Source organism: Nuphar pumila, chromosome 1 (genome assembly GCF_984573655.1).
Source record: "Nuphar pumila chromosome 1, dmNupPumi1.hap1.1, whole genome shotgun sequence".
NCBI classification, from domain to species: domain Eukaryota; kingdom Viridiplantae; phylum Streptophyta; class Magnoliopsida; order Nymphaeales; family Nymphaeaceae; genus Nuphar; species Nuphar pumila.
This window is the reverse complement of record NC_143249.1, coordinates 17,757,449-17,780,702: the sequence shown is the minus strand read 5'-3', so window position 1 is coordinate 17,780,702 and position 23,254 is coordinate 17,757,449. Positions and strand designations below refer to the sequence as shown.

General features: G+C 39.0%; 1 protein-coding gene and 1 non-coding gene across 2 annotated transcripts; one reads left to right on the top strand and one right to left on the bottom strand.

Annotated features, from left to right (window-relative positions):
* Nucleotides 1-4,221: 4,221 nt before the first annotated feature.
* Nucleotides 4,222-4,295, bottom strand: TRNAT-AGU (transfer RNA threonine (anticodon AGU)). Its single transcript has one exon. It is a non-coding gene; the product is annotated as a tRNA-Thr (tRNA).
* Nucleotides 4,296-6,362: 2,067 nt separating this feature from the next.
* Nucleotides 6,363-21,424, top strand: LOC149848184 (heat shock protein 90-6, mitochondrial-like). The gene is made up of 20 exons (XM_089981949.1): nt 6,363-6,565; nt 7,300-7,539; nt 7,973-8,046; nt 8,520-8,645; nt 8,742-8,835; nt 8,946-9,029; nt 9,421-9,564; nt 9,660-9,773; nt 10,096-10,155; nt 10,253-10,327; nt 10,488-10,592; nt 10,676-10,816; nt 10,917-11,009; nt 11,117-11,194; nt 11,423-11,677; nt 12,164-12,266; nt 12,346-12,520; nt 20,553-20,658; nt 20,756-20,845; nt 20,980-21,424. The coding sequence occupies exons 1-20, from the start codon at nt 6,464-6,466 to the stop codon at nt 21,160-21,162; spliced, it is 2,442 nt and encodes an 813-aa protein (XP_089838075.1). The 5' UTR covers nt 6,363-6,463; the 3' UTR covers nt 21,163-21,424.
* Nucleotides 21,425-23,254: the final 1,830 nt, after the last annotated feature.

Here is a 23,254-nt window from a genome sequence, read left to right as displayed (position 1 = left end):
GTTTGCAGCTATTTTGTGCTTCAAAAAATGTGAACATTCCACTCTCGTTGAGTTTCACCCTGTGTGTCTTATTTTTCTAATGAATATTTAAAAATCCTCAAATAGATAGAATTTATGGAATAAGTAAAATTTAGAATTTATAGAATGAGTAAATTTCTCAAATAGTCTTTCATGGTTGAGTATGAGTTTGATAGACTAGCTCTAATCTGCCCTTGGTATATAACCAGTTATGACCAATTTGGATGCCACAAGTCTCTATGATGTTGCTGTTTTTGCATTGGTTAGACTTTTGTTTGTACAGGATGGGGTCATCAGTATATGTCACCTGTGTATTGGTGCATGGACACACACCAACAGAAAGGGATCTACAGAGCTGTTTGTTCAACTCAGATGAAAGTATGGTTTTCAGTGTTGATCTCTTCTTTCAATCTCATGGTAAAGTTAGGGTGCAGTTTGTACTTGCACTTGTTATGTTGTGATTCCGTTAGAAAGCATATATATATATATATACATACGATCCTGTGTATCATCAGACACACAAAGTGTCTGATGATAGTCGGATATAACATGCGCTGTTGATCGCAGCGCCATCAATGGTGCACATTTTTTCCACTCCTGGAGCGGAAAAAAAATCCATTGGGCATGCCAAGCGCAGCTGATGGATTTCGGATGAGAAGGGGGACCGACGATACCCCCTTCTCTCTCTCTCTCTATATATATATATATATAAATTGCTTACATCTGGTTGCAAGCTGAATCTGTTGCTTATTGAACTGCTCTGGGCCCATTATGGGTTTCAGCAAGATTGGATGAAATGGCTCGGCAGGGTTATAGATAATGCTTTATAGTGGGTTCTGTTTTTAGATTATTTCAAGTCTATGCTCCCTGTTTTAAAAAAGAATCATTTTTTCTGCTTTGGTTATGCCAAAATTTGACAATTCCAAGTTGTGTTTTCATTTTTTTACATGTAGATGAACAAGGATGCAGTAGATAAATTTTTTCTTCTCCTAGCTATAAACATTCTTTCTGGATACAGAAGGGAATGAAGGGTTCAGATGAGCTGATTTCATCAGTTATTTCTCAAAGAGACTGGAATCCATTAATGGGGATGCTTTCAGTTAGTTCTGCTGTGCTAAAGCATTTGGGTGTCTCATCAAGAAATTATGTGACGTCAAGATTGTCTGCAGCTTCTTGGATGACTGAAAAGGATTCAAGAATTAGTTGGGATGTGAGATGTGTAAGTTGGGTTCTGGAAGGGGTTCCGCTGGACTGATTTTTGGAATTTGTCTTTGTCATGCAAAACTTAGAGTAGTGCATCCTGAAGCTGTCAGGGTGAAGAGCAGTGAGACTGTTGAACAAGATTTTACAGTTAACTCATCACATCAGCGTACACGGAGTTATGGACTACGTAATCAGTATGTTGTGTATATGAGTTATGTCTTATTTCTATTGTCAAATTCAGTAACTTGTTACAATTTGTTGATAGTGATAAAAAGAATGGCAGAAAAGGTAACAGTCATGACTTGCATACCATGGCCCTCCAGTTGACTCCTAAGAAGGGTTACTATGCTTCTCCTGGCAAGTTCTCAGCTCCTTTGGTCCTTTTCTTTCTTTTATTTATGTTAAGAAACGACAAAATATTCTGGCCTGTATTAAGTATTAGTGTTGTATATTGAATTCTGAAAAATTCAGGATGCCAATGGACAGCTGACAAATGTATAGTCTATGGCTTTTGGAAACCAATGAATAAGTTTTGGGAATAATTCCTGCTGATTTAGCACTTTCATGGCAGCAAAAGCATTGGAGGTTTAACTTAGGGTGCAAGTAGTGATTTCCAACTTTATGATATAGATGTATTTGGCAAATTCAAGGGTATGGAAGGAGATTCAATATTGAGTTGGCGAAAGATATAAAGTGTTTGTCGAGTTTGTATGAAGCTTCATACCTTGAACTGTTGGGAAAAGATGTACTTGGTGAAACCAAAGCATTTGCTATCACACACCTTGAGGCATCAATGGCATCTCTTGAACCCTCTCAAACAAGGCAGGCAGAACATGTGATGAAGCATCCCTTGTGTAAGACCTTGTCTAGAATTGAGCATAGAGATTTTATTGAGAGCTTCCATGATGGCTATGTAAAACATCAAGATATGATAAACCAGCAAGCTTGCACTTCAATCACGTGCAATCCATGCACCAAAGAGAGCTTCAAGAATTTTCAAGGTACTTACTAGAAAAAGGATTTGTTTGATTTCTCTTTTCACTTTTCTTTTCTACCTACCGTTCATGTTCTAATATCTTGCTTGCATTGCCCAGATGGTGGGAAGAACTGAGGATAATGAAAAAATGGGATTGCTAACCAATGGTATGGTTCATGATGTCTAGTTTAGTGTTGCCAGATCCACAGTTCAAGTGCAGGATCAAACTTGCGAAAGTCAAAACGCTGGCCCTTGTCATTGATGTTGTGTTTGATATTTATCGAACATTGGATGATCTAATTCTCTTTACTGAGCTATCAATAGGTAAAAATAGTCTTATGGTTATTTGTAAAAACTGTAGTTACCATTCTATAGGGATGTGGATGGGTCAATTTCGGTCTGGACATATCTTGTCATACATGACTCATTTTTTCTACCATAGATGTTGCCATTTCCAATGTTTCTTTTTTCCTCCCCCTCCATCTCCCTCCTGAATGGACAGATAAGTGTGCTTCTGGGATTCAGGTACCAACTTCAACCTTAGTAGTAAATTCTGCAATTAGGTGACTCTTTTTTGCTTTTACACTGATTTTGGTTGAGCCTTTATTAGACTTGGGCCTTGCATGATTGTGAATTTGTTACTTGTTGGGTTTTGAAGAAAACCCATTAAAGAGGGAGAAGAGGATGATTAAGGGCCTGCATCAGAGGGGTTCTTACATAGAGATTTTCCTGTGTTGATTTTCTGGGCACTCTTACCACCTCCGGAGTTGCCCATTTTTAAGCCCATTCATAATGAACCATCACATAGAAAGCCATGAACTGATGCAACAGTTCATGTGGCTATCCATATGAGATTCTGTGTCACTATAGCGGTTCATTTAGTCTCTAATGGGAGCCCTTATGGCCACACTTGGATCTATATTACTGGATCCAAATCAAGATCCAACAACTAAGTTTTCACTACTTATGTTTGATATGAGACCTTTTTGTTGGATCTATTTTGCTGAATTTAGCTGAATATTTAGATACTGACGATCTGCATTTTGAGATTGAGACACTTTTTGAGTCTCTTGGGTGCCAGTCAGGATTCTACCTCTCCCAACTCTTGTCTGCAACTAGAACTAGCTCATCATCTTCACCCTCCAACTTAAATTCGAGCTCATAGCTGGGAACCCAACCTAACCTGGATTCTGCAACTTGGTTCTTGCAACAGTTTGTAGTTGGGAAGAACTTGAATTCATGGTCGAATTCAAGCACAAGTGCAGGCACCACCATGGATGATCCGAAGGCAATCACCAAAGGTTAGAACAGCAACAACGCCGAGACTATAAGTGCGGTGTACTTCAGCATCAGGCGGTGGGCTATAAGGGTCCACAGGCTGGAACATTCCTAGATTAAGCAAACATACTAGCATTTCCACGAGCCAAGTGTGTGTGTGTGTGTGTGTTAATGTTCTTGTTTCTTGATTGAAATGGAGGTGAGGTGTGTATATAGGAAGGAAAAAGAAAGCTTGGTTCATTCTCCTTTCTTTTTCATTGTGAGATTTGTTATTGAATGAGTTGTGTCATCATTTTAGGGGTGTCAACCGGTGGGTTCTGTTTCAAACCCAGGTGAGTCCAAACTTGAATCTGACTTTGAGGTGCTGGCACCAGGTTTTGACCCAGGTCCGTTTGAGTCCCTCATAAGACAAAACCATACCTGGTTCTTATGAGGCTTACATTAACCAGGCTCAGTTCATATCCAGTAAAATGATATTTTTTTAGCTTTTTTATATTGAAAAAAGCATGGGTCTTAATCGAAACTAGAGTCTTACCCAGGTCTGGGATGAAATTTCATAAACCACACACACATTGTTTCAGGCCTCTAGGAATTAGGATACAGTGGTTAACTGTCATTTTTATTTTGTGTTAAGAGAAAATGAGTAATAACTATCACGAAGAAAGACTTAAGAGAGTCGTGAAATTCCTTAAAAAAAAAGACAGACGTGAAAAGGAACAAGGAAACTATAAAAAATAAATACAAATTGCTTTCATTGAGATTCGAACTCAAGACCTCCCGCTTACTAAATGGGTGCTCTAACCAACTGAGCTATGAAAGCTTGTTGAATATTTATTTAATTAATTATTTTTTTTCTTCAAAACTTGAATCTGACAAAAAAAGTAAACCCTAAACTGAAGCCCAACCGAGTAATGGTCGAGCGCCGTAGTCAAGCCCGGCCTTACCTAGCCTAATCGACCTTACCCTGGGTTCAGGTGCTGGCATAAAATCTAGATCAACCCTGACCTAGCTCCTTTATAAACTGCAAAATCTAATAGAAGTGACAACCAGTTGCATGGATAAAAGACCAAGCCAACACCAGATGATAAGGTTGCAAACGGCTCAAATGTCTCTCGAGCCATGCCTGGCCCCATATTGTACACTGACATAGATCCAGCTTTAAAACAATAAATAACAGGCGACCCATAGGGTTTGATACAGGTTGGGTCTGGTTCAAACCTGACCCGTTGACACTCGTAGCCATCATCTGTGGCTGCTGAATCTTAAGGACTGAGCCTAGGTTTGATTGGGTCAGATCCATTAAGCCTGACTAATAAATTGGTTGGGCCAGGAGCGGGTCGGGCTCCATTGAAATTTTATTTTGGCTCTACCTGTCCCCAGTCCATTTGCCAGTCTGGTTGGGGTTGGGCTTGAACCCGTTCCAACTTGGGTTGCCCGATGGCCACGCTTAGTCTCACATTCGAATCCCACAGGGTTGTCTGCCTCCCAGCTTGCATATCAAAAAAAGAAAAAAAAATAAATTAAAACAAAGGCTTCATTCATGTGCGGTTTTTGTGAAATCAACATCTAGGGAAGAAAAAGGGTTGGGTCCTGCTTGACTTAGCGGTTGTTTGGTAAGAATGAGTCTAGATTCAGATCCAGATTTGACTTGGGTCTTTGAATCCTTTTAAGATTTGTGTTGGATTATGGGTAAAACTTAGGCTCTGTTTGGGAGCTGTTGTTGGGAGGCGCGACCGGCGAAATTGGCGGATTTTGCAATGCCACTCCCATCTCTGGTTTCACTCTTAAATCTGACATTCCAATCAATGGAGGCAACATGGATTCTGTGAATTCCCGGCCGCCATTCCCAACAACTGCTCCCAAACATAGCCTTATTGCCCTTTTGTGGAAAAAACAAATCAACACCCTTTGACAGGGGTCCATTTTTGTATAAAAATCACAAGTATTGGATCAATGAACAGTTAGGGGTCTGCCTAACCCTAGCTTGACTATCAAAAAAAAAAAAGCAAATCAGTTTGGTTTGACTTGATTTGGACCCAGATTTGAATATATTTGCTTAAGATTTTGACTGGGATCTGAACAGACCCGACCATATTTACTCTGCACCAGACCTAGACTCATTTAAATACAAACCAGACAATATGGTTATGGCTCCAAACAGATCAGATCCTGCCTGGTCTGAATTTGAATTTTTGTGCAGTGAATTTGAATTTGAACTTGAAGATGATCCAATGATGTAAGTTTGAATCCCTATCTGAATATATGTGGTGATACTGGATCCAGTAAAAAGATGACTAAAAAGTTGCAAGTAAAATATTGAAACGAATCAGATTAGATCCGACTGGAAACATAGATTTGATAAAAAATAGAAAAAAAATACTAATCTGAACCTGATCCAAATCTGAGAATGATCAGAATGCGTGAATCCAAATCCGATCTCCATAATCCTTTCAGATCTTACTCTAGTGATCCGTATCCATAAATAAATTGTTGGATTCAGACCAGAGGTCCAACTAAACCCAATCCGTTTGCACCCCTTAAATATATGGTCTAATGTGGATCAGACCCGGTAATGGATCCGACCCATTTTCATCTCTATCCGAAACCGAGCCATTTACAGAGGGTGGGGGTGTCGGAGACGGGCTCTACCGCTCTTCAGTCTTCACCTCAGAAATATTAAAAAGTCTATTTTACCCTTGTCATTCTCATCAACGAACGGAGGTGTTTGCGTGTCACGGAAAATGGGCATTTTTTTTGCGAAAATGCATGTGTGTGCGTTTTCACGGTGCCCAAAATTTCAAAACAAACAGAGGAGCGTCGAATCCCCGTGCCAAAATGCACGCTGATCCCTTTTTCCGCGGAAACGGTTTCCGGGGGGTTCCCATTCCATTTTCGCAGCAGTGCATGTCACGGAATGGGTCCCTAGGGCTCCAGAGACTTCCATAAACCCTGCTAAAACCCTGACGACTCTGCGGAAGAGAGAGAGAGATGTATAGGGTTTCAAGGCGTTCCATCTCGGCCGCCCTGCGCTCGAACGCGCAACTACGAAGCTCGATTGTTCCCTTCGCCAATGAAGCCGATCGTAACTCCGTAAGCCCCCAAAAGCCCTTTATTTTCTCAAATTTGTCCTTTGTAATTCAATTTCATGTTCCCGCGGTCGAAATCGAGATTTTGTAACCTTCATTCCCGTTTTCGTCGACTCTTATCGTGACCCCTGCTTCATTCTTCTCAAATTGTGATGAAATTCATCCATCTATACTCTTTTTCATGGAACCAAGTTTCTTCCCGCTCTTGTGCGGGGTAGAATTCAGGAAGTAAAATTAGTAGGTTGGTGAAGTGATCGATATGTTTGGGTACTTAGAGAATTGCTTACAACTTTTTTCTGGATGATTTCAAATTTAAGTGGTGGAATGTATTATTTATTATACTTCTTAAATGTGCACGAGAAGATTGTCGAATTCAGTACTGTTCTTGCTTATGTGTATACAATTTTGAGCCAGTAAAGTGTTTTTCTGATGAATTTTGTTCTAAAGTTGTTCTTTAGATTTTTCCGTCGCAGCCGAGATGGTGGTAAACGCTGAATTTCAGTGTTGCTTGTCCTGCCGTGTTTCGAATATGAAATACAAGCCATTAGCTAAATTTACTTCAAAATCTGTTTTTTCTTTTAGTTTTGTCCGAATACCGACTGACTGCTGCTAGTTAATTGCTTCAGTTCTTGGTTCGTCTAGATAATGGTTTCATGGGTCTTGTCTTCTCATCAACGTGCGAATGCTTTCGGTCATCTCTGCTTAGTAATTTGTTGGTGTTTGGTGTTCCTTATGTAGGTATTGGAGCATGACGATAAGCACTCTCAGTTCACGTCGAGATGGTATTCTGCATTGACTGGGATTAAAGGAGATGGAGCTAACCACCTACACAGAAGTGCATTTGGGATGCCCGTTTCTACCTCTGTGAATAATTTTAGTGCGAGAAATGGCTCTCTTGGTAGCACCCGACGCGAGTCAACTGTGGCAACGTCTGATCCTTCGGAACCACCAGTTGAGAGATTTGAATATCAAGCTGAGGTGTGTTTCTTAACCAAACCAGTGTTTTGTAATTAGGAGCAACGATAAGGCCTATGCTTGGGAGCGTTGAATCGGAGGTTGTGTTGTGGCTTCCGCCGTGCTCTCATACTCTCTTGCTGTTTGGGAGCAGTGGCGTTGCTTAAACAATGCGTTGGGACTGATGTTGGCTGGCCCAACACCACATTTCAACACCCTTCACGAGAGGGTGTTTTTGGCAACTCCATCTCTCAACACCACACATTCGCAAAATGATATTTTGGCAACACACTGAAACCGTGTTTCCATCCCATTGCAAGGCTCCCAAACATAGCCTAAGTTTTGAAGGATAAATAGTTATGGAACCTGTAATCTGCTTCTGTTGGCATACACTGTTGCCTCTGTCCATATTCTTTCTATTTTATGCTGTTTAATTTGTCATCTTTTAATGTGACAGGTCAGTCGCCTTATGGACCTGATAGTTCATAGCTTGTACAGCAACAAGGAAGTTTTTCTTCGGGAGCTAATTAGGCGAGTTTCTCTTCCAGTCCATCTTGTCGTGCTTTCATGTTATAATTTGCTTCTTTGCAGTCATTTTGTTGCAACAAAGGCAGATGCATTGATATTGCATTTGGCAACAGATTAGATCTAATTAGTAGTAATTGTCTTTACTCTTTGTTTGTTGTTCATTTATGACTATATGCGAAAAAGGAGGATAGCAAATTGTTTAGATGTTTGATGCTTTTCAATTAATGGGAATGCATGTTTGTGGTTATTGAATATATTGGGATGTTGAAATTGGCATGGTCTGCCACAGAAATCAGCACCAGTTCTTGATTCAACTGGTTCTTTTATTCTTTTGGTGTAGTTACAGTATGATATTGCTATCCTAGTATGCTTTACTTGCTGGCTTTTGGAGTGAGAGCCCCTCTACTGTTTTCATTTCTTAAGAAAGCTCTTATGCCTATTGTCTGATGTGAGTCATTATCATGGATTTCTTACAGCAATGCTAGTGATGCACTGGATAAGCTGCGTTTTCTGAGTGTCACCCAGCCCGAACTTCTCCAACCTGCTGTTGAATTAGACATACATATCCAGTCAGACAAGGATAATGGAATAATTACTATCACGTAAGCCCAATAAATCATTTTGTAATTTGTAACCATCTTTTCAATGGTTTGACTCAATCTTGGTAAGCTCTTCACATGTTTTTGCTGTCCATATAGGGATACTGGAATTGGAATGACCAGGGAAGAGTTGGTAGAATGTCTTGGAACTATTGCACAAAGTGGAACAGCCAAGTTCTTGAAGGCACTAAAGGTATTTGTTAGCTGTGAAATGCCTCTGCATCTCGTTCCTCTTTCCTCCTGCCTTTTCATTTATTGTTACTTTTGTGTATTTAATTTTAATCGGGCTTCTTCATTTTTCAGGATAGTAAAGAAGCTGGTGCTGACAACAACTTAATTGGTCAGTTTGGTGTTGGATTCTATTCATCATTCCTTGTCTCAGATAAGGTATGCCCCACGTCCTTTTCCTTCATTCATCTCAGATCACTACATTTCAACTTACTACATCATGCTGGTTTGGGAATTCTTAATATAAATAATGATAAGTATGGAGTATAGGCACAGTATGGAAGAAATGAAGTGTTAGAACCTTTTAGCTATAGAGAAGCAAAAATAATATTATGGAGAAAATATACCGAATTGTGGTGTGAAGTAAATGAATTTCTTATGCCACGTTGCTACCAAGGAGGTTGATACCACAATTAACATTGCCTTAACTCATTTGCAAGAATCAATTCTCCACTAAATCTTACAAATTTAAGACTTTCCCCTTAAACTGATATCAGGTGATCCGTTTCTTGGCATTATAATCTATAATTGTGAAACATTTTGTTTGCAGGTGGTTGTCTCAACAAAGAGCCCTAAATCTGACAAGCAGTATGTCTGGGAAGGACAGGCTAATAAAAGTTCCTTCACCATCCGGGAGGAGACAGATCCAGAGAAACTTATCCCTAGAGGCACTTGTCTTACACTTTATTTGAAGGTATCTTATACAATTTCTATTTTGGCAATTGGCATGTTACACATATCCTGCTCTTATAGGCTGATCTATGATACTGTCTGCCTATCCCCTTACAGCGAGATGATAAGGACTTTGCCCACCCTGAAAGGGTTCAGAGGCTTGTTAAGAACTATTCACAATTCGTCTCTTTTCCGATATACACCTGGCAGGAGAAGGGCTATACAAAAGAGGTATGCTGAGTGCTCCATATTCTGGTTATAGGTTATGTGATTCCAATATTTGTGCAGTTCTCAGGTGACAAGTTGATGCAATTTTGCATAAGTTCATCTTTGAAACTGTTTTCTTAGATATGTAAATCAAAATTAAAGCCAATGAGAAGTGGGCAGAACATTAAACAAAAGAGGTTTGATTCATGCTTCAAGACAGATCATCCAAGTTAGCAGCATTTTTGAGATTGCTGTTTATACATAATGTATTCCAAATTATGGTAATGCTGATGATTTTTTTTTATTCAAATCATTTGTTGTTAAAATCTGACAAACTGTTAGGCAGGTCGAAGTTGATGAAGATCCAACAGAAGCTAAAAAGGATGGGGAAGATGACAAGACTGAGGTGACTTGTTGAGCTGCTTTATTTGTACAGCATGGATCTCTCTTTGATGTTAGAATCTCCATTTTATGTTTCCTTTTATGTGTGTTATTGCTCACAGAAAAAGAAGAAGACCAAGACTGTGGTTGAGAGGTATTGGGACTGGGAACTTACTAATGAGACTAAGCCTATATGGGTAAGATGTTTCTTATTTTGTAGATCTGTTGATCCATTCTACTTTCACCATGTGGGCTATGATTTTGCATGGAAATTAGCTTCTAAAGTTCACCTTTAATCACAATTAGTGTCATTTCTCATCTATGGAAGGGCTCACCACCTTTGTGTATGATTTGCAGCTACGGAATTCAAAAGAGGTGACAACAGAGGAGTACAATGAGTTCTACAAGAAAACCTTTAATGAATATTTGGATCCATTAGCATCGTCACACTTTACAACAGAGGTAGGAACTTGCATATGTTATAAAGATCTGTTTTTGTTTTTATGTTTCCTTTTATAATTTTATTTTGCATTTCTTGTTTGCAGGGTGAAGTGGAATTTAGGTCCATACTTTTTGTGCCTGCTATAGCTCCCTCAGGCCGAGAAGATATAGTGAACCCAAAGACAAAGAATATTAGGCTCTATGTTAAACGTGTTTTTATATCTGATGACTTTGATGGGGAACTGGTACGTGATTGATAATGACATTGAACCTATGTGTTATAGGGATAATTTGAGAAATTACCATGTAATAACTTCTAAGAGGTTCTCATATTTTGACTGGTAGTTCCCAAGATATCTGAGTTTTGTGAAAGGTGTTGTGGACTCGAATGATCTTCCTCTCAATGTCTCCCGAGAAATTCTTCAGGAGAGTCGTATCGTAAGTTATTTTCACCTGCTGCTTCTTGTTTTTGCTTACTGTGGTCTGACCACATTTGCAGTATCTGAAAATCATATTGAATTCACACGTTCTCATCTTCTGCTCAGGTGCGTATAATGCGTAAGAGGCTAGTTAGGAAGGCTTTTGATATGATATTGGGCATATCTCAGAGCGAGAACCGAGATGTATGTCCTATCTTTTCTCAAAAGTTCTTTTCTATTTTCACCCTTGTAGAACCAGGAAGTTTTTTTGTTGTTTGGCACACACATCAGTTCATTATTGGCAAGGCAAAGTTGCAGTATATTTGTTAGAAAATGATAATGTGCGTGAGGTGTAACAAAGTGTGACAATTTTCTCTTTAAATATTTGTTTTGATTTTGTTCATCTTTCTTATATTTTCTGATTTGCTGCAGGACTATGACAAGTTCTGGGAGAATTTTGGTAAGAATCTAAAATTAGGCTGCATTGAGGATCATCCAAATCACAAACGTATTGCACCACTTCTTCGATTCTTCTCATCACAAAGCGTGGAGGAACTGATCAGCTTGGATGAGTATGTCGAGAACATGAAGGCAGATCAGAAGGATATCTACTATATTGCTGCCGACAGTGTCACAAGTGCAAGGAACACACCATTCCTGGAAAAGCTTCTTGAGAAAGATTTTGAGGTAGACCCTATTTTATCATCTCAAGGAGGAATAACTTTTAGAACTGGTTGACTATGATTTGTGAGGAGTGGCATAACCAGTATGTTTTTTTATCATGGTCCACCTCTTATGCTGAACATGCTTTGGTTCACGATATCTTCATCTAGGTGTTAGAGGTAGTTGGGTGAAATCATTGGAATCTTGCAGCCTTCTTTTAGATATACAATGATGAATCATGATCTAGATCATTCCTGTTTACTGTCATCAGTTTTGTGCATGTTCTCCTCTCACCTTTAGTTCTAGTTATCATAGTTTCTTATGAACTTGCAATTTCATATATTGCTGTTACGGGAAAGCCTCTTTTGTAGCGAGCAGGACCTATAAGTTCTGTATTTATTTTCTTCTCAGATTTTCTATTCTTCACGACAATATGTTCTTTATGTTTTCATTCCTTGCATATAATAACTTATGTGGTATGAATTATCTGATTGTCTAGCAAATTTCCAGGTGCTGTTCTTGATTGATCCCATCGACGAGGTTGCCATCCAAAACCTCAAAAGCTACAAGGAAAAGAATTTTGTGGATATAAGCAAAGAGGACCTTGATTTGGGTTTGTTATTTTTCCTCATCTAATTTGTCTTGTTAATCTCCCACTGTGGTTTTAATCTCACCCTAATGTATTTTGGCAGGTGATAAGAATGAGGAAAAAGAGAAAGAGATCAAGCAGGAGTTTGGTCAAACATGCGATTGGATTAAAAAGAGGCTGGGTGATAAGGTAGCAAGTGTTCAAATCTCCCAACGCCTAAGCACCTCACCCTGTGTCCTTGTTTCTGGTAAATTTGGCTGGTCTGCCAACATGGAGAGGTGATTCTTCTGCTTTCTTCTTGTACATATTGAATTTCGAATTTCTTTCTGCTACTCCCATGCGACTGACAGTTGTATAAAGACTAGAGCCTGTCTGTGTTAAATCTGTGCCAAAAGATCTATCCACGAATTCTTTGCGTAGTCACAAGTGGTGGACCAACCATTATAGCCTGTCCGGTGGTGGTCTTGAAAAGATCTATCCGTGAATTCTTTGCGTAGTCACAAGTGGTGGACCAACCATTATAGCCTGTCTGGTGGTGGTCTTGAAAAAGAGTGATTTTGTTGCTGTTTTTTTCCAAAAGCTAAGATCCCAAAACTTGCTGACGTTTTCAAATTATTGCCTATTTTTAAAATTTAATGATTTTATTGTTTTGTGCTTTATAAGTTGGCTTCATGTCTTATATTATATATTTTTTATTTTCAAATTCAACGTATGGTGATGTTTTGTCAAGATTTTTCTGGAAAAAATCGAGAGGTTTTCCTTGTGAAATCTTTATACTGATGTTTCACATTGCTTATGAGATGCATTTGCAAATAATGACAAATATTTCTGTGTGCATGAGTATGCGATGCTGCATGAGTTGTTGGGTTGTCAGGTGCCGCATGATCTTCTACCTGTGTGTGTGTTATTAATTCTCTGTGGAGCATCACTGACATCATCTAAACCAGTGGATTATATTTAATGCTATAGTTAAAATTTAAAGTCTCATAAATGATTATCTACTTATATATTTATTAAGTATTTCATGCATGATTATTAATTGATAACTGTCATGAGGTATCATTTCATGATATTCATGAGATCATGAAGTTAAAAAACATAAACCGTTGAAGTGAGTCTAAACCTGTGGTTCAGACGATGTCAGAGATGCTTCACAATAGAGTTGGTTGCATGGATATATATATATATATATATATATATATATATATATATATATATATATATATATATATATATATATATATATATATATATATATATTCACTAGAATATGAGGACTGAAAATATGAAAACTAATGTGTGAACCATGATTTTCATGGATTTTTTGTTCTTTTCTCTTGAATCTATTCATACGAATGTGATCTACATGCTTGGTTTTATAAGAACCCTCTCTTGAATCATCGGATTTTGATGCATAAACGAGATTTTTTAAGGCTTTAGAATCAATGGCTCATAATCTTCATAAATATTCAAGCATTCAAAAACCACATTTTTTTCATCGAAAATACACGATCCAATGGTTGATTCCTAGCAAATTCACCATGCCAAGCACATTCACATGATTGGATTTGCAAAAGAATTGTTGAAAATGCCCATATTTCTAGTTCTCATATTTCAGTTCTCATATTCTAATGATTATATATATATATATATATATATATATATGTGTGTGTGTGTGTCGGGGGGGGGGAATATATGGTGGTTCTGTACCATGATACCATATGGTGGTACACACTCTTGTTTGTATGAATCTAGCCACCAAATGGTACATCTAACCACACAGACATGTGTTTAGCATAGTTTATTTACTTTGGTAGAAGGTTGTATCATGTCTAATACATCATAAGATCTTAATTTTTAGACAGTTAAAAACAACTGCTCACAATTCATGAAAATTAGGGTGGTCTAAAAATGGTATAAAACATTACATTTCAGTCATCTTTAAACACATGGAAATACTAAATAGTGTTAGATTTTCACTGTTCAAGTTCTTCCACGCGTGAGAGCTGAGAAACAGAGAGAGAGAAAGGGAGAGAGAAATTGCAGAGAAAACCGATACCCCCCCCAATACACTGGGTCAACTGCTGTATCTGCTACTTTATGTATTAACATTAGGGTACTAAAGTACCCTTATTACAATAAGATAATTTACAGAAACTGTCATTAATGAGTGTGTTAATGTAATGATCACGGGTCTGGATCTCCAGACACGTGACCCGTAACAACAACACACTTCTTTTCACCCTCCCTCAAGTTGTGCATGGTCTTGAACCATGAACAACTTGCCTTTTAACATCCAAAATCTGTCTTTTGTCAATCCTTTTGTAAATATATCCGCTACTTGATCTGTAGTTCGAACAAATTCAGGCTCAATCTCTTTCTCTTCTACCTTTTGTCTGATAAAATGTTGATCTATTTCAATATGTTTGGCACGACTGTGATGGATTGGATTAAAAGATATACTAATGGCACTCTGGTTGTCACACAAAAGAAGTGATCGAGAGATCGATTCTCCTACTTCTGTCAGTAAGTGTCTAATCCAAGTAGCCTCAGCAGTGGCGGCTGCCATTGACCTGTATTCAGCCTTTGTACTGGATCTGGCAACAACCTTTTGTTTCTTACTACTCCAAGAAACCATATTCATCCCAACAAACACACAATAACCGGATACTGATCTGCGTTCATCTGGGTCTCCTGCCCAGTCCGCATCAGAATAAACAGTGATCTCATGTGCATTTTGCCCATTTGTCTTTCGCTTATATGTGAGGCCATCCCCAACCGTTCCCTTCAGATATCGAAGTATCCGTTTAACTGCTTCCATATGCCCTTCACATGGGGCATGCATAAACTGAGAAACTTGATTCACCGAGTAGACTATATCAGGGCGAGTAAAAGTGAGGTATTGTAACATACCCACTATGCTACGGTACTGTGTGGGATTATCAAGTGGATCTCCATCTTGAGAGCTAAGCTTTTGATGAAGAACACTAGGAGTGCTCAAGGGCCTGCAGTCTTTCATACCCGCCTTATTGAGAACATCAATGGTATACTTATGTTGAGTGAGAGTCATCTTTTCAGAAGTACTGTCGACTTCAACTCCGAGAAAGTATCGTAGTTTGCCAAGGTCCTTCATTTTGAACCTCTGATTCAAGAGATGTTTGACTTCTTCAATATGCTCATTGGAATTACCAGTGAGGATGATATCATCTACATATATCAACAACAGAGTAATTGTGTCTTGGTTCTTGAATATAAATAAGGAGTGGTCAAGGAGAGATCTCTTAAAACCATATTTTTGGATTTCAAGAGAAAAGTTGTCGAACCAAGATCGAGATGCCTGCTTCAATCCATATATCGCCCTTTTTAGTCTGCAAACATATTTTGTAGGATGGCCTTCTGAGTAACAAGTGGGTTGTTCCATGTATACTTTTTCTCTCAAATCTCCATGAAGATAAGCATTCTTCACATCAAGTTGGCTAATAGTCCATTGATGTTCAATAGCTAGAGAAAGTATGACTCTGATTGTCCTCATCCTCACCACTGGACTAAAGGTTTCATCATAATCCTGTCCTTGCTCCTGTGTAAAACCTTTGGCTACAAGTCTCGCCTTGTATCGCTCTATAGTCCCATCTGGTTTATACTTTATTTTGTACACCCATTTCGAACCAACAACGTTTCTGTCAGGTGGTCTTGATACGACATCCCACGTACCACATTCATGTAGAGCTTCCATCTCTTCATTCATTGCTTCAATCCATCTTCTGGAATTTGATGCTTGAGAGAACGTTGTGGGTTCATCTTCTTTATTCAAGGCTGTTAGAAAGAGTTGAAAATCTAATGAGAAATTTTCATAACTGACTCACCTTTCAATTGGATGCCGAGAACGTGTGGATCTTCTAGTATCAACGATGCTGGATGTAGAAGACATGTCCATGTCTGAATTAACTATGGTGGGCGGCTCTCTTTCTCGTCGAGTGTAGACAAGGCCTTTATACCTTTCTGGATTCAAAGATGGGTCTGTATTTTTATGAGCAATCATTTCATCGGTAGACACATGTCTCTTATCCTTTTGAGTGCAATTTGAGCAAGTATCACTAGCTCCTGAGAGAAGTTCATAATTCAACCAAGGATAATAAGCCTCAACTTTAGGTTTTGATTCTGAAGAACTAGTACAGCGACAATCAAAATTCAATTCATCGAAGATGACATTTCTTGATATTTTGATGCGCTTGCTCACAAGATCATAACACCTGTACCCTTTATAGTCATCAGCATAACCCACAAACTTGCATTTCAGGGCCTTGTCCTGAAACTTATGTCTCATTGAACTGTCAATATGAACATAGCATAAACAACCAAACACATGCAAATCATAGTAGTTGGGATGTACACCAAAAAGAGACAAGGAGACTTGTTTTCCAGAATAGTCATGGGCAGTTGATTTATCACATGAACCGCAGAATGAAAAGCCTCTGTCCATAAAGTGATCGGAAGGCTACTGTCATGCATCATGCTCATCGCACTCTCAACAATATGGCGATGCTTTCTTTCAGCAATCCCATTCTGCTGAGGTGTGTGTGGGCAAAACACCTTTTTTCTTATCCCGTTACTTTGAAGAAAGTTAGTAAAGTCAATGGAAGAGAATTCACCTCCTCCGTCACATTGGAAACTTAGGATGTTTTCAGAAAATTGGTTTTTGACATAGGAATGGAAGTTTCGGAACAGCTTGAAAGTCTCAGATTTGTGTTTCATGAAAAATATCCAAGAATAGCGTGAATAACTGTCAACAAATAAAAGATAATATCTAGTTCCAGATATGAAAGCAACTGGAGCAGGTCCCCAAACATCAGAACATATAGTCTCAAAAGGTCTTGAAGCTCTTTTATTGATAAAATGAAATGGTAAGACATGACTCTTACATAAGAAACAACTAGAACATTTGTTGTCATTGACATTTATTCCTAAACTTGACTTGGGAATGAGGTTATTTGAAACAAGCTTTTCAATAAAACTACTACTGCAGTGACCTAGACGATCATGCCAAAGATTTGGCTTATTGATTTCAGAGACACTGAAAACACAGGCAGGATGTTCAGAAGACAACGATGATTGGAGCTTCAAGTTTGGGTCTGCAAAGCGAATATGTGCTGAAGGATCTTCTTGAAAGACATACATATTGCCTTGCCGTTTTCCTCTAGCGAACGTCTCCTTCGTGCAGAGATCCTTGACAAGAACAGAAGAGGGAGTAAATTCAACTGAAGCTTTGATATCATCAACAAGTTTAGAAACTAAAACGATGTTTTTCTTGATATTAGGAGCATAAAAAACTTTTGAAAGGTTGATGGAAGATTCAGGCAAGGGTATAATGGAGTTTCCAATATGAGAGACAGAGTGGTGTGATCCATCTCCAGTAACTATACTACTCCTACCAATGTAAGGAACAAGTTTTAGGAGCTTACCTGCATCACCAGTAACGTGAGTCGCTGCGCCAGAGTCCACATACCAAGTGCCTTGCTCATTTTGTTTCAGATTCAATTCTGCTAAAGCTGACAGCAATAACTCCTTCACTTCTCCGTTGGTTCTTGTACTGTCTGTGCCTCTTTTTGCTTCAGTTTGTGTTGATTTTCCTTTATTTAGGGGATTGAACCAACAATTAGCTTTGATGTGCTCCTTTTTATTACACAGAAAGCAGGTAGGAATTGTCCTCTGTCTTTGTGGATTGGTATATGTGTTAGGTGTAGGCAATAATCCACGACTTTCTTGACCACTTCTCCCTTGTGCTCCTTTTCCCTTGATATCATAGCTTCCTCGTCCTCGTGTATAAGCAACCCCTGTAGCAAGAACTTCTTGTGCCCCAGTATGTATAGATGACTCTTCAGAAAATCCTTTTAAGGTCATCTCATATCGTAACAATTTTGCACACAGATCTTCAAAGTTGGGCAGCTCAGGTAAACATAATAGGGAAGTAACAATCATATGATAGTCATGTCCCAATCCACTGAGGGTTTGCTGTACCAAATCTTTATCAGTTACTGTACTTCCAACAACTGCTAACTGATCTGTGATAACCTTCATTTTGTTCAAGTATTCCATGATGGTCATGGAATCCTTTCTTAACATTTGAAATTCTCTTTTAAAACATAATCCTGGCCTGAGAAACCTGTGAGTATGTCTGAATAAGTCTGTTCCAAAGTTGCATGGCAGTGCAGTCATCTAGAATGGCTACAAGTACCTCTTGTGATAGTGTAGATGTAATATAAGCAACTAGCGCTTGGTCTCTTTTCATCCAAGCCACAAATTCAGGACTTCTAACATATACTGTAGTAGATTCCCCTTTGTTGTCCCTTTCTTCTCGTGATATGAACACAGGAGGAACTGGAATAGATCCATCCAGATGTCCAGAGAGATCCTGACTCCTAATGAAAGGTATGATTTGCCTCTTCCAAGTCAAGAAGTTACCATTGTTTAATTTTTCAGACACGAGTTGACTCAGGAAAGAAGAAGAAAGAACCGACTGGCTAGGAATTGAATCCATATTTCACAATATTAAGAGAGTGTTCAGCACAATCTGTTTTTGTAAACCCCCATCTTTTTTTGGGGGGGGGGGGGGGGGAACTAATTCAGATCAGTGGCTATCAGATTTCTGATTTGAAACAGAGATTCAGATTTCTGATTTATATAAGAAATTGAATATTGGATATGAAAATCCCAAAAAAAAATATCGTGAATATGAATACCCACTCGGTATCGACGCAATGCTTTCAAGCTAGAGAAGATAAAATGATAGTAATGAGGATAGCTGGATCAAAAGTAGGGCCCCTATTGCGTGATTAGATCACGCTATGAAGAAAAAAAATATTAAACGAGGTATATTCAACAAAGGGTTTGGGTCGAAAATCTGGGCTGCGTCACTCAGTCCTCTCTGAGTTAACTCAGATTAGGTAGGGATTAACGTCCACGCTGTGGTTTGATCAGATCTGATTAACGTCAGATCTGATCGACTTCGATACTCCAGTTTCAGACAGAAAAGAGTAATATCGAGAAAAGAAATCTCGAGAGATATCGAGAGAGGAAAAGAAAGGTATGAGATTGAAAAAAAAAACAGGGAAAGAGAGAAGAAAAAGGAACAGACGAGATTGGGGAGACAGAAAATGTTTTTCTTGACTTAGAAGAGAAAAATCAAGAGGAGATAGGTCTTTCAGACGTACCTTGGAGATCGATTTCAGCTGAAGCGTGGCTCTGATACCATGTTAGATTTGCACTGTTCAAGTTCTTCCACGCGTGAGAGCTGAGAAACAGAGAGAGAGAAAGGGAGAGAGAAATTGCAGAGAAAACCGATACCCCCAATACATCGGGTCGGCTGCTGTATATGCTACTTTATGTATTAACATTAGGGTACTAAAGTACCCTTATTACAATAAGATAATTTACAGAAACTGCCAGTAATGAGTGTGTTAATGTAATGATCATGGGTCTGGATCTCCAGACCCGTGACCCGTAACAACAACACACTTCTTTTCAAATAGAACATGTTAAACATGATCTAAATGTTAGATTTTGCATTTAGAGCTTAGATTTATGTAAATCAAATGTATACCACCCATAATGACCAATATCAGTATTGGCTATATATCCACAAAGGCTATTTCTTGTGATATTATAGGTTTGGTGATAAATATTGGGTAAATCTCGGGTCTTAAAAAATAAAAAAATAAGAAACTATTGTGCCCCAAAGGAGTTTGGTGCAGTGGGATGTGACTTAGGCCACTAGGCATGTGGTCTAGGTTCAAATCTCATGGGCGTCACTCCTTGCGCAAGCCGAAGCATGGCGACTCCCTGGGGGCACCCATGGAGGAGTTTTATGCTGCCAGGACAGCGACCGTAAGTACGGCAGGCAAAGCTAGCATGGCTAGGTCTCTGAACCTGGGAGTGGTTTCTTCGTGTAAATATAAAAAGAAGAAAATATCACCTTTAGACAAAAAATGCATATATAATAAAATAAATAAGTAAAAAATGTAAAAGAAAGAAGAAAAACATATTTAAAATGTAAAAAATAAATAAAAACAGTAAAATTAATTGATAATATTGTGATAATACAATGGTATTATCAAATTTGGCGATATTTTGAAAATATTGCAGATATCTGTGACTATGATACCATCATAAGTTATGGTGGTACAGTACCACCATAGAAGTACCATATATATATATATATATATATATATATATATATATATATATATATAGTAAGATTTAATATTCATTTAGTTTGCATTGCTGGACTAGCGTATTGATTTGGAACTCTTGCAGATTGATGAAGGCACAAACTTTCGGGGATACGTCTAGCCTGGAGTTTATGCGTAGCAGGAGAGTTTTCGAGATAAATCCTGAACATCCGATCATCAAAGATCTGAATGTAAGCTGAGGAAACTCTGTTTTAAGTTCCTGTTTGTGATATAGCTTATTAGCTTGATGTGTGAAGCATTTTCTTTTTTTGGGAACTGGTGATGTAGGTTGCTTGTAGGAGCTCTCCTGATAATCCTGAGGCACTAAGAGCAATTGATCTTTTGTATGATACTGCTTTGATTTCTAGTGGATTCACGGTGAGTCATTCTGTTGGAGTTGTTGTATATGTGGGAAGAGATGCGATCGATTCATGAACTTTTGATCAGTAAGTAATTGCCATAATTTTTGCAATTTTTGACTGGTGGTTTTTGGTTTTTGCTTGAATTTGCAGTCGGAGAACCCAGCAGAGTTAGGCTCAAAGATATATGACATGATGGGTATGGCACTTGCTGGGAAGTGGAACGTCTCAACTGACGAGGTTCAGCAGCCACTGGATCGGTCTCAAAGATTAGAAAGCCTGGAGACTGTCGAGGCTGAGGTCGTGGAGCCAACAAGGGCTGGTGGCGAGAGATAGAGGAATGAATAAGGTAGTCTCGTTTTTGAAAGATATGAATAAGGGATATAGGTTAAATAATTATGTTGTTACTCCACCAACGGGGGGCTCCACTTGTTTGGTAGGAGCTGCTAGTGCACGTTACCTTGTGTTGAGACGTTGTAGGTTCAAAACCTAATGGTATAGTTGTATATTTGGTAGGGGTCTGCCTAAACCCAGCTTGCCTTCCAAAAAAAAATTATGTTATTACTTCAAAAGAAAGAGGAAACGTTTAGATGTTGAAGTGTTTTACCATGATTACTTTTTTTGGATAGTTGTTTTACAATGAATACTTGCTGAAATCTTTTCAATCGGATCCGGTTTTCTTGGTTGATAGCATATTTAGTTGTTGTTAACTAGATTACTCCACATTGCACCGTCTAGCTTAGAGAACACATTAGATGTTATATTTTTGATGAACCACTCAGCTTACTCGGTCGTGTCACAAGTTGACTCGCCAATTATGCCAACTATGGCCTTTGGATACCAGAAAACTTATAGTGGAGTATGAGTGTGAGTGTGTGTTTAAAATGTTGAGTGGTGTCATGTTGTTTATGGTCTGGTGTCAATGTGTCTCGGGCCGATCTTTCAGAATAGGGCATGTGCAGTGTGGAGCTCTATCAAGTGAAAAATGCATCGAGTGTAGGAATGCGCAGTATGAGTTCGCTTGATCGGTAATGTGAGGTGATAGCACAACATGCGATAGACATCGGTATCGTCGTTAATGCATCGCTGTATGGCAGAACAGACGTAGAGTGTTGTTTGGTTAAGCAGTGCCAGCGGATCAAAGATGTTGCCTTTGGGGATTTGGTTAAAGACCTCTCGGCTTGCATGAGTTCCCACACATAGTGGTTGGATGCACGAAAGTGCATGTGGGTTAGGGCTAATTCTTTCAGGAATCACTTTAGGTGGTTCCAACCGAGTATGGTGATTCAAGACTAGGCGAGTGAATGCCTAGGCGCCAGCGAATGAGTCTGAGTGGTGCTCTTCGCTATGATGTTCAATCATTAATTGGTCTTCGGACTGGGGGCCGCAAGGTCTTGTTCTTTCGGTAGCAAAGTTTTGTTGTGTCATGCGCATTGGAGTCGCAATACGCTTTATGGCACACAAGATTAAGACAAAGTTTGTGTCTCTTTTAAAAGTGATAGCTAGTATGTGACGGCTATGCACTAAGTGACACAAACTACATAGAATATGCATTTGAAAATGCGCTTGATAGCTTTTGCTAGGCAGTTGCGCACGGAGTTGTGCGTAGGGCCAATGAAGGTGATTCAGCACATGAAAATGTGTTGGTATGCAGCCTTTGGCCGTTAGGCTGTTCAACTTGGCACATCGTGGGTTTACGAAGCATTCTATGCCCGTGACAGAGCGATAGAAAGGCTTGTGGCGGTAAGGAAGGACTACCGCGCCGTATTGGCTTATTGAAAAAAGTAAGCCTGTGATAAATTGACATCAGCAAAGAATGATTCACAAAGACCTTATTTTTTACTGTGTGCGACACTGAAGAGGACAACAATGATTTATCTTGATTACATAATTTTGCGCAGCTGAAGTGTGGTTGATCGAGCACAGAAGTAAGATGTTGGTATGAGATATCTTGTCGATGATAAGCAGAAGTATAAGGTTGCTATTCAATTGGTTAAGGGAACATAGATAAGCCAAAGATTCCTACCAGTTGTGCGTTAAGCTCACACGTGGAGCGTGACGTTGGACTTGTGCATACATAGAATACACATTGGATTTGGCTGAATGGATTTGCACCTTTGGGTATGGAAGACTTAAACAAACTTCTAGATTCTCTTCTAAGATTGTTGGTTAGCGGAGTGCCCACGTTGAGCAGAAGACTCATTATTTTAGTCTCTTGAGTTGACAGATCCTCAATGGATTGTGTGTGTAGAAAAAGTTATTGTTTGTGGCACGTTGGTTTATGTGGGAACGTCTTGCTGACTCTGGGAGAGAGTTATAGCATGCTGGTTTCATGATGAGAGTTGCAACATTGGGACAAAGTGCCCTTGTGAGGACGAGTGTCCAGGAAGACACTTTGAAGGACCACTTTGGGGTGATACGCAAGAAG